This window comes from Mauremys mutica, chromosome 2 (genome assembly GCF_020497125.1).
Source record: "Mauremys mutica isolate MM-2020 ecotype Southern chromosome 2, ASM2049712v1, whole genome shotgun sequence".
Taxonomy (NCBI): Eukaryota; Metazoa; Chordata; order Testudines; family Geoemydidae; genus Mauremys; species Mauremys mutica.
Genome location: NC_059073.1, coordinates 276,287,852 through 276,300,951, shown reverse-complemented (window position 1 = coordinate 276,300,951; position 13,100 = coordinate 276,287,852). Strand labels below are relative to the sequence as shown.

Below are 13,100 nucleotides of genomic sequence, written 5' to 3'. Positions count from 1 at the left end.
TGGAGAACACCACTAGTTACCCCTCTCCATTCTGAGAATTTACCATTAATTCTTACTCTTTGTTCTCTGTCTTTTAACCAGTTCTCAATCCATGAAAGGATCTTCCCTTTTATCCCATGACAGCTTAATTTACGTAAGAGCCTTTGGTGAGGGACCTTGTCAAAGGCTTTCTGGAAATCTAAGTACACTATGTCCACCGGATCCCCCTTGTCCACATGTTTGACCCCTTCAAAGAACTCTAATAGATTAGTAAGACACGATTTCCCTTTACAGAAACCATGTTGCCTATTGCTCAACAGTTTGTTTTTCTATGTGTCTGACAATTTTATTCTTAACTGTTGTTTCGACTAATTTGCCCGGTACCGACGTTAGACTTACCGGTCTGTAATTGCCGGGATCACCTCTAGAGCCCTTTTTAAATATTGGCGTTACATTGGCTAACTTCCAGTCATTGGGTACCGAAGCCGATTTAAAGGACAGGTTACAGACCTTAGTTAATAGTTCCGTAACTTCACATTTGAGTTCTTTCAGAACTCTTGGGTGAATGCCATTGGGTCCCGGTGACTTGTTAATGTTGAGTTTATCAATTAATTCCAAAACCTCCTCTAGGGACACTTCAATCTGTGACAGTTCCTCAGATTTGTACATATATATATGATAAAATTATAGAAACAAGATTCAGTTCTGCATCCTGTATTTTTGACTGCCTTATTTCTTTCATTTTATAGGAAGAAAGACGAAGGCTGAAAAATGCAATAATCATCCAGTCCTTCGTACGGGGGTACAGAGCCAGAAAGTATCAAGTAAGTATTTTTCTCATCAATTGAGTGAGAGATTGTGATAAAATAAATGTGTAAAACAATTTAATTGAAACGGGGGTTTCTTAATACTATAGTCCTTGCCATTTCTGTTGAGAAACTTTGATATTGCTAGCTTCCTTTGGTAAGCATGGTGCAAACCCATATAAGAATAGTGAAAAGCAAGAGTTTGTTTTATTCTCAGTTTGGCCTTATTTTTAAAGGGCATTGTTGAGCATTGACTTCAATGGGAATATTCATGTTTTCAAAGTTAAGCACATGCATAAGGGCATTGCTGGACCATGTTCTTGAAGATCCAATTTACATGAAGAGAAGCTGGGATTGCTTAGCACCTCTGAAAAGTGGGCCAAATATGTTTCAGGTGATTGAAATGGCATTTCTAGTGTGTGATACACAAACATGATTTTTTGTATAATTTAGGTGATAGGTTGATTTTGAAGGGGCTTCTTTAAGACAGCCCTGGGTCAGTTATTCTGCAAAAGGGTTGTTTGTTTATGGACTGGCTAACAGAGTGGGCTGGCTCAAAACAAGTTTATATTAAATAGTATTATTTCTTAACATGGGTCTTCAGGACAAATTGTAAACAAAGAATCAGCATAATGCTGTTGAGAGGATTTGTATAACTTGGACTCTTAACTAATATGTAAGATCAGAATACTACCTTCACTTTACCTGTCAGTTAAGATGGAAACTCAAAACAAATAGCTTAAAATCCTGCATTTATATATTAATGTGTTGTCAGAACATAATTTTTATTTATTTTTAACTTTTAAGTACTCCATCCAAAGAAGTGAATTTGATCGCTGTGCTAATCTGGCACAATCTGGAGGAACTGTCTCCATTACCAGTGGAACTAATCTGACCCTTTTAGTGCGTCAACTTCTGTTTTTTTATAGACAGAAAGAGGATTCTAAGCGTTTGGTGAGTGCCGGTACATATTTTACTCTATTGTAGTTAGTTTTATTTCTTGGATGTTTTTTAGTCACTTCATTACTACTTGCTTCTTTCAGCAGAAATAAGTGGGTGACTGCAGAACAGGTTTAGTTATCCTTTTGATCCATTTGTTAGAAATGTTGCAGTTCTGTAGCCCTCTTTTTTAATCCAGTTTCAAAGAGAACCAGAGTTGGTGAATTTTGGTGGTTAGCTTTCTTCTTTGCACTTCTTATTGAACACCAGTTCAGATGTAATAGCACAAATCCACTTTTCATATATATAATTAATTGTGAATAGCAGCATAAACGATATACATAACTCATAAGAAAAAATTACTCAAAATAAGCCACCACTGTTTGAAAATATTGTAGCTGTTAGCATTGTTTTTTTCCTTCAGTTTTCTGTAGCTTCTTTTCTTTCCACAAGCTTTATGTGAAGTTGTTGAGTTTTCTGCAGTGACTGATAGGGATAGCATGTCTCTGCAGAAATCTAAATCCTGCAAGGAAGAAGGATTTAAACTTAAAATTAAACGAATATGAAACTATTGTGACAGTTTGAAAATTTAAAATATACAAAGAATCCATTTTTTCCTTGTTGGAAGTTTAAAGCTTTTTTCGTTTTAACTTCTAAAGATGGGATGAACATTTCTCATCTCTTAAAACTTTTAAAATGAGGAACCTCCTTCTTTCTCAGTGAAGAATATGCTAGTACATCTTAGTCTGTGTTTTGTAAAGTGCCTTGTGCATTTAGTGTGCCTGAATATGTATAAGATAATTAAAATGGTTCATTTATATAACAGTCTATATGGCATGTTACAAAACATAGACTAAGACAAGACATGGCTGCTTAGTCTGTTAGCCTAGCTAATATAGGTATTATTTTTATGCAACATTGCAGATTGGGCAGTGGGAGGGGGGGTATAAACTAGTTGACCCTGTAATTCTACACATTTACACAACTCTTCTGAAAGCCAATATGTTCAATAATAGGACCTTTTAACCAGTTCATACATTCTAGATTACAATATATTCCCTTTTACCTTGCATCACCCTTGTTTATATTCTTAGCTAAGAGGGGTAGCCATTCCTGTTTTCCCAGTGGTTCACTAGTTATCCAATGTCTAACTTAATTGCATATGATGAAAGTGGTTAGCCCCAGGTCCAACAGGCAGATGTTCCATTTCCTCAGCAATTTCTTTAACCCTGTCATTTCTAAATTAGTAAGTCCTAGTGTAGAGTTCATGACTGAATATTTGCCTAAAAGCTGACCACCTTAAAACTATACCTGAAAATCATTGCTTTTTCTACAGTCCTAGCTCATGTGCTTTATCACCTTCTGCCTATGTTTTTCCCCACATTTATTACCTGAAAATTTTGCCTGTATAGGGGACCAGATAATACTTATTTTAAAAACTTGCTGCTAGACTATTTTTGATGTTAATAAGTGGTATTTCCTGGTCCATATCAGTCAGACCGGTATTTAAATCTTCTTACAAATTTTGTAAGATGTGTTCAAGGCATTCTTTTCTTATCCCAACAAATCGCTTAAGCAGCCATCAGATCATTCATACCTCTTTCCTGTTGCAACAGTCTCACTGCCTTCTCATTCTGTTCTACAGCTGTAGAACCTGAAGTGTGAATAATATTTACTAATATATATAAATAATTAAAATAGTCTATTATAGGGAACTGGTAATTAACCCCGACCTTTTCAGATGACATCAAGGTGTTTCATAGATTCAGAGATTTTAAGTCTGGAGGGATCATTAGATCATATAGTCTAACTTCCTGTATATCACAAATTTCACTCAGGTACCCTGTATTGAGCCCAATAATTCATGTTTGGCTAAAGCATGTCTTCCAGAAAGACATCCAGTCTTGACTGAAGATATCAAAAGATGGAGAATCCACCACTTCCTTTGTTAGTTTGTGCCATTGGTTAATTGCCCTCACTGTTAAAAATCTCTGCCTTATTTCTCATTTGATTTTGTCTAGCCTCAGCTTTCAGCCACTGGTTCTTGTTATGCCTTTTTTGCTCAATTAAAGAGCCCTTTATTATCCAGTATTTTCTCCCTATGAAGGTACTAATGCAGTGTAATCAAGTCTTGGAGATATTTCCCATTGAAAGAATAACCTAATTACATTAACTTCAGAGGAAATGAGTAATTAATAAAGACATCAAAGAAAATGCCTAAAACATTAAAAGAATCATAAAACTTTATCAGTAAATCCAGGCCAAGGAAAGAAAACAAGAAGAGAATTTCTAATTGTTGAGAACACTATTTGCCCTTGATATGTACTCTTTTGTAGTCGTCTTTTTTTTTGGGGCCATATTACGATGCTTCACACAAAATACTTTACATTTGAGCAGTTAGGGAAGAATAGTAAACTATTTTATGCATATTTTTAAATGTTCTGTTAAATATTTGAAAAAAATTAAGCATTTTTAAATACAACTCTACCTTGATATAACGGGACCCGATATAACATGAATTCGGATATAACGCAGTAAAGCAGTGCTCCGGGGGGCCGGGCTGCGCACTCTGGCTGATCAAAGCAAGTTCGATATAATGCGGTTTCACCTATAACACGGTAAGATTTTTTTGGCTCCCAAGGACAGCGTTATATCAGGGTAGAGGTGTACTACACTTAAGATAATAGAGCAGTAAAGTGCTGCAAGCATGCATAACCAATGTAGGAATGTGGAACAAAATCTCCCCGCCTTCCCCCCCCCAACTAGAAATTGGGATTGCCACATAAGAGGTTCATAAAATAAACTTTTAAATGTAGTTTACCTCATTGTAGATACAGGGTCAAATATAGGCAACCTGGGGCATACCAAGCACACCACAATAAGGGGCCTGCCATTGTCCTGTCTCTACTTGGAGTGGTGGTGGCAGGGCATCTCCCTCCCCTCTCAGAGAGGTGGGGTAGCATTATGGGGTCCTCTTCTCCCCCTACCCTCCCAGCAGCAGGAGTGGCAACAAGGTTGGTTGGGGGAAGTACCTATCTTAGCAGTTGAGAGGTAACTGCTTGGATGGATGAGTCAGATTTGCTGCTGTCACAGATCCTAGCAAGTGCCTCTCATGGCTGCTCACTAGGACTGCCGTGAGAGATGTCCAAGCCTCTTCTGTTCTGGATCCCCAGGATGTGTCAAGCTTCTAGAATCTCAGCAGTCTGCATCATTAGGCCCTTCCTTGCCCTCTTTGGCACGTTTCCTTGCCGCTGATTTTCAGTCTGCTCCCCTTCTCGGAAATGGAGCTTCTCAGCCTATCTGCCTTTAGTCCCCAGGAGCAGCACTGACCCCTGAATTATCCCAATTACTTAAACACACCCCTTTGCGAGAACTCCTTCCCAAAGTTAGGAAGCTTTTGGTTCCAGTTTGATTCAAGGACATGCAGCATTGTGAAGCAGTTAACACACACAGTCTTTATTTAATCACAGAAAGCCCAGGAGAGTACATATCGTACCAAAAATAAACATCTTAAACATAAGTGTCCCTCACTAGTTCACCCCTCTGCTGTGAGTCTTGGGAGAACCATCTGGGCATGGTGGAGCCAGGTTTTGCACCTGGGGAGGTGGGGGGGGGGCAGGAAAGAGGGATGGGTCATTGCTGGTGGGGTGAAGAGCAAGCCTACCCCCACACTCACCTGGCAGCAGCAGCTCCTGTCCTGGCAGGCTGGGCCCACCTCTCCACTCCACATGTTGCAACCTGTCACATGGGGTTGCAGAGTAGTGCATTATTATGGAGCGGTGGCCAGGCCAAATTTGAGTGAGTGGCATTGTGACATGCACCATGTCACAACATTAGGAGTGGGGAGCCAGGCCCAGCCTTTTGCAACAAGAAGCACTGCTGCTGTTTGAGTGCAGGGTGGGCTCACTCGTCAGCCCTGTGTGAAAATTCATGTCATACACATACTTTTGTCAGTTGCATAATATGCTTGAAAAGGTGTCACATGTACATCAGTTAATTCTGCCACTGCATTTGGGTCCAGGAAGGCAGGCAGGGAGTCCCCAGCCTCATAAGGTGTTGCATGCTCAGTTGCTTTTCCATCATGGACTGGAGAAAATGGCCCATGAGCACAACAGCTTCTGTTCTTTTTAGAATCTCAGTCACCTGTGTCAGGTGACACTCTTGCCAGCTTCCCCATTTTGAGCACAAAACCCTGCCAGGTGACTTTGTTGTCAAGGTGACTTGCCTCCTGCTAATCCAGTTCTTCAGGACAAGGACCAGTCTTTTGTCTAGAATGTATAGATTTCCAATGTATGAATGTATAGATTGGATACTTAGAATCAGCTACTTTCTTTGTTTGTTTTTTCCACCAACCTTTGGAATTTCAGCCCACCATGGAGAAACAGACCATAGAGAAGTCAAAAGGCTGCATGTTCAGAGTGGAGTTTGCAGACATATAGGGATCATAATCTCACACAGAATTCATAAATTGTACAGACATATTCCCAAATTGTCACAGCTGCGCTCTTCTCACAAAGTCAATCTTCTGCAGCCATGGTGGTGGGACCTCCTTGAGTAGTGGGTCTCGGATGTATAGGGAAACTTATAGAGTTATTGCTTCAGGCTGTCTGCAGTCTCAGGCAGACACCACTAATTATAATCAATTTTCATATTCAAGCTTTTCTTTGCAACATGAGGTCTAGAAACTACTTTTTTAATGAAAGTTACCTTTTGACATACTAACATAATCACATGACTCCAGTAGCTGGAGACACCCAGGCTTGGGTTTATTGTGCCAGTGGCTTAATCGAATCCTGATTAGAGAAATTTTTTATTGATTAATGACTTGTCACATTCTCTTTAGATAATTCACAGTGCTAAACTACATCTCATTTTATAACTTACTGTAAAATGATATGCCAAATGTAAAATGGTAGGCCAAAATATGATATACTCACTCATACCTTTCTCCATGAATTGGCTTTAATGGGCCTTCTGGTAGAGTAAGGTGCTTTTTCAAAATGAATGAGGAAATCATGATCGGCCCATAATGAATAACAGCATTCATTTTTACAGGGTTTTTGATCAAATCTGTGCATTTTGCTTTTCCCAGATATGGATGTGTCAGAACTTAATTAAACAAAGTTCTCAGTTCGTTAAGCAGCTGGATGGTCCTGACAGACTTACTTGCTTATTCCAAATAAAAAGACTGTTGGGCCTATGTTGCAGGTAAATCTTTTTCTTTCTCCCAACTAATATCTAAATGATGTTCAGAAAACATGTATTCATATCACAAGATAAAATATAGGAATTAAATGTGATTCTGTTTGTTTAGTAGAGGGTTTTTCATTGTGGGGTTTTGTTTTTTTTTTCAATTCATGTTAGATATACAGGCTCCAATAAAGGAAAATCTTTCCTATTCAGGACAGTAATTACACATGTGCTTATTTTCCATTGACTTGAAAAATTAAGCATGTGCTTGAGGGCTGTCCACAATAGTGATGGATTTAAGCATGTGCTGAAGTATTTTCCTAAATTGGGGCCATTAGCAATAATTGTCCAAATCAGAACATTTCCTCAGAACTAATGACCGTTTGGGAAGGAGCTGTATGACTCATACCAGAATCCCCAGTTGGTCACAAAATGCCTTATACTAACATGTTTATTGCTGTTTTATGGCTAATATGGTTGTTTAAAATACTGTTTACTCCCACTTTTATTTTGAATTTGGAGCATGATGTGCATGCAGGTCATTGAGTTCAGCAGTGTGATAATTGCAGATAGTGATGCTGAGAGTGCCTTCATAGGGCCACGGGAAGCAAAGTCTACTGGGGCAGAGACCTGGATCTGGTAGAAGTAGCCCACTCTCCTCTTTGGAACCAGAAAGGTTATTCTTAACATTGATGTGATAATGGTAGCCAGTTCCCTTCTCCAGAGTTAAAAGGTCTTGTGAAGAGGATACTGTTTCCTTGGAGTGCAGAGCCAACCGTGGAACTAGACATGTAGATATGTTTTGTCCTACGGTCTCAGTTCAGTTAATATTAAGAGCATTTCTAGACAGTGAATACCTAGTGCACTTGGATTTGATTAATAATTCCATTCTTCTGGTAACTGTATACATACCATATACATAGTGGATTATGACATCAAAACTCTGTAAACTAAAATAAAGGGTATATTGGAAACCATTTGTAGTTAAGACCTTTTCATTTCATGATATCACTGCACTAGAAGTGAAGTTTCACTGTAATTGGAATTGCAATTTACAGTTTTAAAATTTGAAATAATTTGGGATATTCTACTTTAGAAATTAAGTTTTACTATATCAGAGTTCACTGTATATTTTACTGTATAAAATATTTGGACTAAAGACAGCTAAAATGTTGTTGCAATATGGAACCAAAAAGGTTTTTGATACTAATGTATATTTTCAGATAACATCTATATTTACATATCAGATGTTTCAGTTCTATCAATTCTCATGGATTCAGTATTTGTGTATATTTCTCATACTTCTTAATGTGTCCCTTGATAATGTAAAGTCTACCTTGGAAATAGAATTTAAAGTATACATTGTACTTCAGATTAGAAAGTAATGGGCTTATTTAAAATTGTTTATTTCCGTATGAGAAAATTGCTCAGTGTAAATAGTTATGTATCAGTTTCTAGCATTGACTCAGTAGGAAGGTTAGCTTAAAAAAAACCCAAACAAACCAGGGAATAAATTCATGTGAATTGAAGCACCAAGATAAGTAATTATAAAGAAAAAATAAAAGCTGATGTTGTCTGCATACATTTCCCCACTGTATTTCATAGACCAGGGGTGGGCAAACTTTTTGGCCCAAGGGCCACATCTGGGAATAGAAATTGTATAGCGGGCCATGAATACTCACAAAATTGGGGTTGGGGTGTGGGAGGGGCTGAGGGCTCTGGTTGGAGGTGTGGGTTCTGGGGTGTGGCCAGAAATGAGAAGTTCAGGGTGTGGGAGGGGGCTCTAGGCTGGGGCAGGAGGTGGGGTGAGGTGAGGGCTCCAGCTGGGGGTGCAGGCTCTGGGATGGGGCTGGGGATGAGTAGTTTAAGGTGTAGGAGGGTGCTCCAGGCTGGGACCGAGGGGTTCGGAGGGTGGGAGGGGGATCAGGGCTAGGGCAGGGGGTTGGGGCGCAGGGAGAGGCTCGGGTACAAGCTCCAAGCGGCACTTGCCTCAAGCGGCTCCCAGAAGCAGTGGCATGTCCCTTCTCTGGCTACTATGCGGAGGCGCAGCCAGGCAGCTCTGCACGCTGTCTCATCCGCAGGCACCAACCCTGCAGCTCCCATTGGCTGCAGTTCAAAGCGGAGCCCACTGGCTTCCCCTATGCATAGGAGCCAGAGAAGGGACATATTTGCTGGGATGATTTAGTTGGGATTGGTCCTGCTTTGGCCAGGGGGTTGGACTAGATGACCTGAGGTCCCTTCTAACCCTGATATTCTATGACATGCCACTGCTTCTGGGAGCCATGTGGAATGCCCTCCCCCCCTGCTTCCTGGCTGGAGCGCCAGAGGGGGGCCATGCCGCTGCTTCTGGGAGCCATGTGAAGTGGCCCCTGACCCTGCTTCCCGGCTGGAGCGCCGGAGCTGGGCAAGCCCCAGACTCTGCTCCCCAGCAGCATCTCGAGGGCCGTATTAAAACAGCTGGTGGTTCGTATCCAGCCTGCGGGCTGTAGTTTGTCCACCCCTGTCATAGAATTATAGAACTGTAGGGCTGGAAGGGACCTCGAGAGATCTTCTAGTCCAGTCCCTGCACTCAAAGCAGGACTAAGTATTATCTAGACCATTCCCTGACAGTTGTTTGTCTAATCTGTTCTTAAAAACCTCCAATGACTAAGATTCCACAACAACCCTAGGTAATTTGTTCCAGTGCCTAACTGCTCTTAGACATTAGGAAAAACTTCCTAACTGTAACCTTAATCTCTCTTGCGGAAATTTAAGCCCATTACTTCTTCTCCTTAGCCACTAAGAACAGGACAACAATTTATCACCCTCTTCTTTATAACAACTTTTTACATACTTGAAGACTGTTATGTTCCCCCTCAGTTTTCTTTTCTCCAGTAAAAACAAACCCATTTTTTTTTCAATCTTCCCTCATAGGTCATGTTTTTCTAGACTTTTAATAATTTTTGTTGCTCTCCTCTGAACTTTCTCCAATTTTGTTCACATCGTTCCTGAAATGTGGTGCCCAGAACTGGACACAATTCTCCAGTTGAGGCCTAATCAGCACAGAGTAGAGTTGAAGAATTACTTTTTGTGTCTTGCTTACAACATTCCTGCTAATACATCCCAGAATGGTGTTAGCTTTTTTGAAACAGTGTTAAATTGTTAATTTTAGTTTGTGATCCACTACGACCCCAGATCCCTTTTCACAGTACTCCTTTGTAGGCAGTCATTTGTCATTTTGTATATGTGCAACTGATTGTTTCTTCCTAAGTGGAGTACTTTGCATTTGTCCTTATTGAATTTCATCCTATTTACTTCAGACCATATCTCCAGTTTGTTCAGATCATTTTGAATTTTAATCCTATCCTCCAAAGTACCTACAACCCCTCCTAGCTTGGTATTGTCCATAAACGTTGTAAGTGTATCCTCTATGCCATTATCTAAGTCATTGATCAAGATTTTGAACAGAACTGGACCCAGAACTGATCCCTGCGGGACCTCACTTGATATGCCCTACCCAGTTTGACTGTGAACCATTGATAACTACTGTCTGGGAAGGGTTTTCCAACCAGTTATGCATCATTGGTATAGTAATTCCATCTAGGTTGCATTTCCCCAGTTTGTTTATGAGAAGGTCATGGGAGACAGTATCAAAAGCCTTACTAAAGTCAGATCTACTGCTTCCCCCCCATCCACAAGGCTTGTTACCCTGTCAGAGCTATTAGGTTGGTTTGACATATTTTTGTTCTTGATTCAAAGTGACACTGTCAATTAAAATCATCCCCTTTTTTTTTGGACATTTTTAAACTAGTGTGTTTAGAAATGACACCTAAAATTACTATAAATTAAAGAGATTACTGGAAATGTTTTTCTCTTATTTTTAGTTTATTTACTTTGCATTTGTCAGTATTTTATGTATTCTTAGTGTCATTGATTCTCCTGTATAGCCTATCATTTTCTCTCTGTTTGAATTGGCTTTTTACATAGCAAAAGAAGGATAGGAAAATGTAAAATTATAAAAATTGGCTGGGGATCTCTGAGGCATGGATAGTAACAGAAACTACTTTTAATGCTTTTTTAATGGCTAGATTTCAAGTTGGCAGTGGCCCAATAAATTGTTGATTTTTTTTCACTATAATATAGGTGTGTGTGTGTATATAATGTAATAAACTATATAATACAAACTAGATTATGTGGACCATAGGCTTCATTAATGTTCTGTGGAGTGAAACTCCATTTTGCCCGTGGTAGAACTCAAAAGCTGATCCAACCAGGTTTCTAAGGTTCTATTTCCTTCATTTTGGGGCTATCCTTTTAACCTTTCCCTTCCTAATTTTCCTTGCCCATATGCACTGCCCCCTCGTGGTGCCGTATATTTATTCTCCACCATTTTTGTAGTTGCAGATATTTGATGAATAGTTTAGCAAAGAAGTATAGAGAGTAGAATGTCTGGCACTTTGTTCCATAGCTGAGGACAGAGCTTTTGTCAGACATCTGACTGTCTTCAGCTGCCTCTCCAGAATCCCACACAGCTTTAGTCCTCGCAGACCTGGCTTCACTTTCTGTGTTCATGTCATAACTGTTGGCAAATAGATACTCTGGACTTCTCTTCTGAGGAGTTTCATAATGATTGTGTCTTTCTAGTGAATGCAGCAGGCCACTAAACTTTGCAAGTCATTGAGGCCAAGAATTTAGCAAAGAGGGATTGGATATTTGTATGGAAAAGAAAAATATTGAGATTTGTTATAGCTAATACTTAAAAAAAGACTTCAGGAAAGAATAGAAAACCTTATGCTTCAGGGTTTAAGCCAAGCTGTATTGGGAATTAAAATTACATGTTTGTGTGAGACAAGTTTATCCTACATCTGTTTGTTGCAGGGTTTCTTGTGCCTTCCCCTGAATCATCTGGTGCTGGTCACTGCCAAAGACAAGATATTAGACTAGATGGGCCATGAGTTTGATCTAGTTTGGCAATTCCTGTGTTCCAGGGTTGTTGAAGCACTTGTCTTGTAAAGATAGCTGAAGTCCTGAGAATGTTTAGAATTCATTATGAATAAGATTATTTTTAAGGAAGATGTGAAAATCTTCGTAGCTCAATTTTTAAAAAGTATGCATAAATCTTAACTTAAATGGGAAAAACCTCTAACGTTAAGTAATTGTGAATGTAATTTATTTACAGGTTACTGCAAAACTGCAACGATGACAGTCTGAATGTTGCACTTCCTATGAGAATGCTTGAGGTATTTTCATCTGAGAATACGTATTTACCTGTTTTACAAGATGCCAACTATGTGGCATCAGTATTTGAACAAATTTTGCACTACATGGTTCAAAAAGGTCAGTAGCAGGAATATTAGAAGTTGCGGTAAAAACACAAACTTTGAACAAATGTGTAACTGCTGAAGGCCATGTTACTGAAACACATTGTATTTTGACAACAGACATTATGGTTAACATTAAGTAGTGCAGGCACTGACCCATAGTTTTAATGAACATGTTTGTGAACAAAGAGTTACAGCTCAATACTTGATTTCTTTGGAAACGTGTTTCTAAACTATATATTTTACTAGGTTGCTAGTGCAATGTGTTTTACTATTTAGTTTGTAATATGCTAATATTATATAGTGAATATGCTTCATTCCTCTAACTGCTGTTTTACATATGCACAAATAACCTCCCCCCAAAGCCCAAACTGCAGTTCTACTCTGAAAAATGACTTTGTAAAAATTTTACCTTCTTGTGCAACAGATGATCTCCCTTTATCTGCTAAATGGTGTTAAAGTGTTTGTTAATTTTTAATCCTATTAGCACCAACACAGCAAAGAGATAGTGAGCTAGGTTCTGTTTCCTTTGTTCCATCATCAATAGAGCTGTTTGCTAAGTTCCAGGCAGTTACACCTGTGCAAACCTGTTGAAAGCAAATGGATTGCATAGGTGTCACTGAGGGTGTAATGTGGCTTGTGGAACTTTTATTACTTGTGGGATGTGCAAGAAGGAAAGAAGGCAGTTTGGCTTTCTGATCCTGGGTTGAGTTTGCCAGACTTATATCAAAGGGAAAGGAAAAACTTTTTCTTCTTAACTGATCATGTTTGACCTGACAGCCATTTATAGGAAAAAACACAGAACTCCAGGATGTCATTTCTACAGTCACTTCTTGGAATAGATCCGTATTTTAAAGTTTTAAAACATACATTGTGGACTAAATCC

General features: G+C 39.3%; 1 protein-coding gene and 1 long non-coding RNA gene across 2 annotated transcripts in view; one reads left to right on the top strand and one right to left on the bottom strand.

Annotated features, from left to right (window-relative positions):
- UBE3C (ubiquitin protein ligase E3C) overlaps positions 1–13,100 on the top strand; it is a 177,909-nt gene that overhangs the window by 19,109 nt on the left and 145,700 nt on the right. Inside the window, exons 3-6 of the mRNA XM_045006074.1 lie at positions 729–803; positions 1,593–1,739; positions 6,817–6,932; positions 12,073–12,230. Of these exons, the coding sequence (XP_044862009.1) occupies positions 729–803; positions 1,593–1,739; positions 6,817–6,932; positions 12,073–12,230 (496 nt within the window). The remainder of the gene's footprint in view (positions 1–728; positions 804–1,592; positions 1,740–6,816; positions 6,933–12,072; positions 12,231–13,100) is intronic.
- On the bottom strand, positions 2,235–12,744 carry LOC123364181. The gene is made up of 3 exons (XR_006577024.1): positions 12,627–12,744; positions 3,322–3,378; positions 2,235–2,247 (listed from the first exon to the last, which is right to left on the bottom strand). It is a non-coding gene; the product is annotated as an uncharacterized LOC123364181 (long non-coding RNA).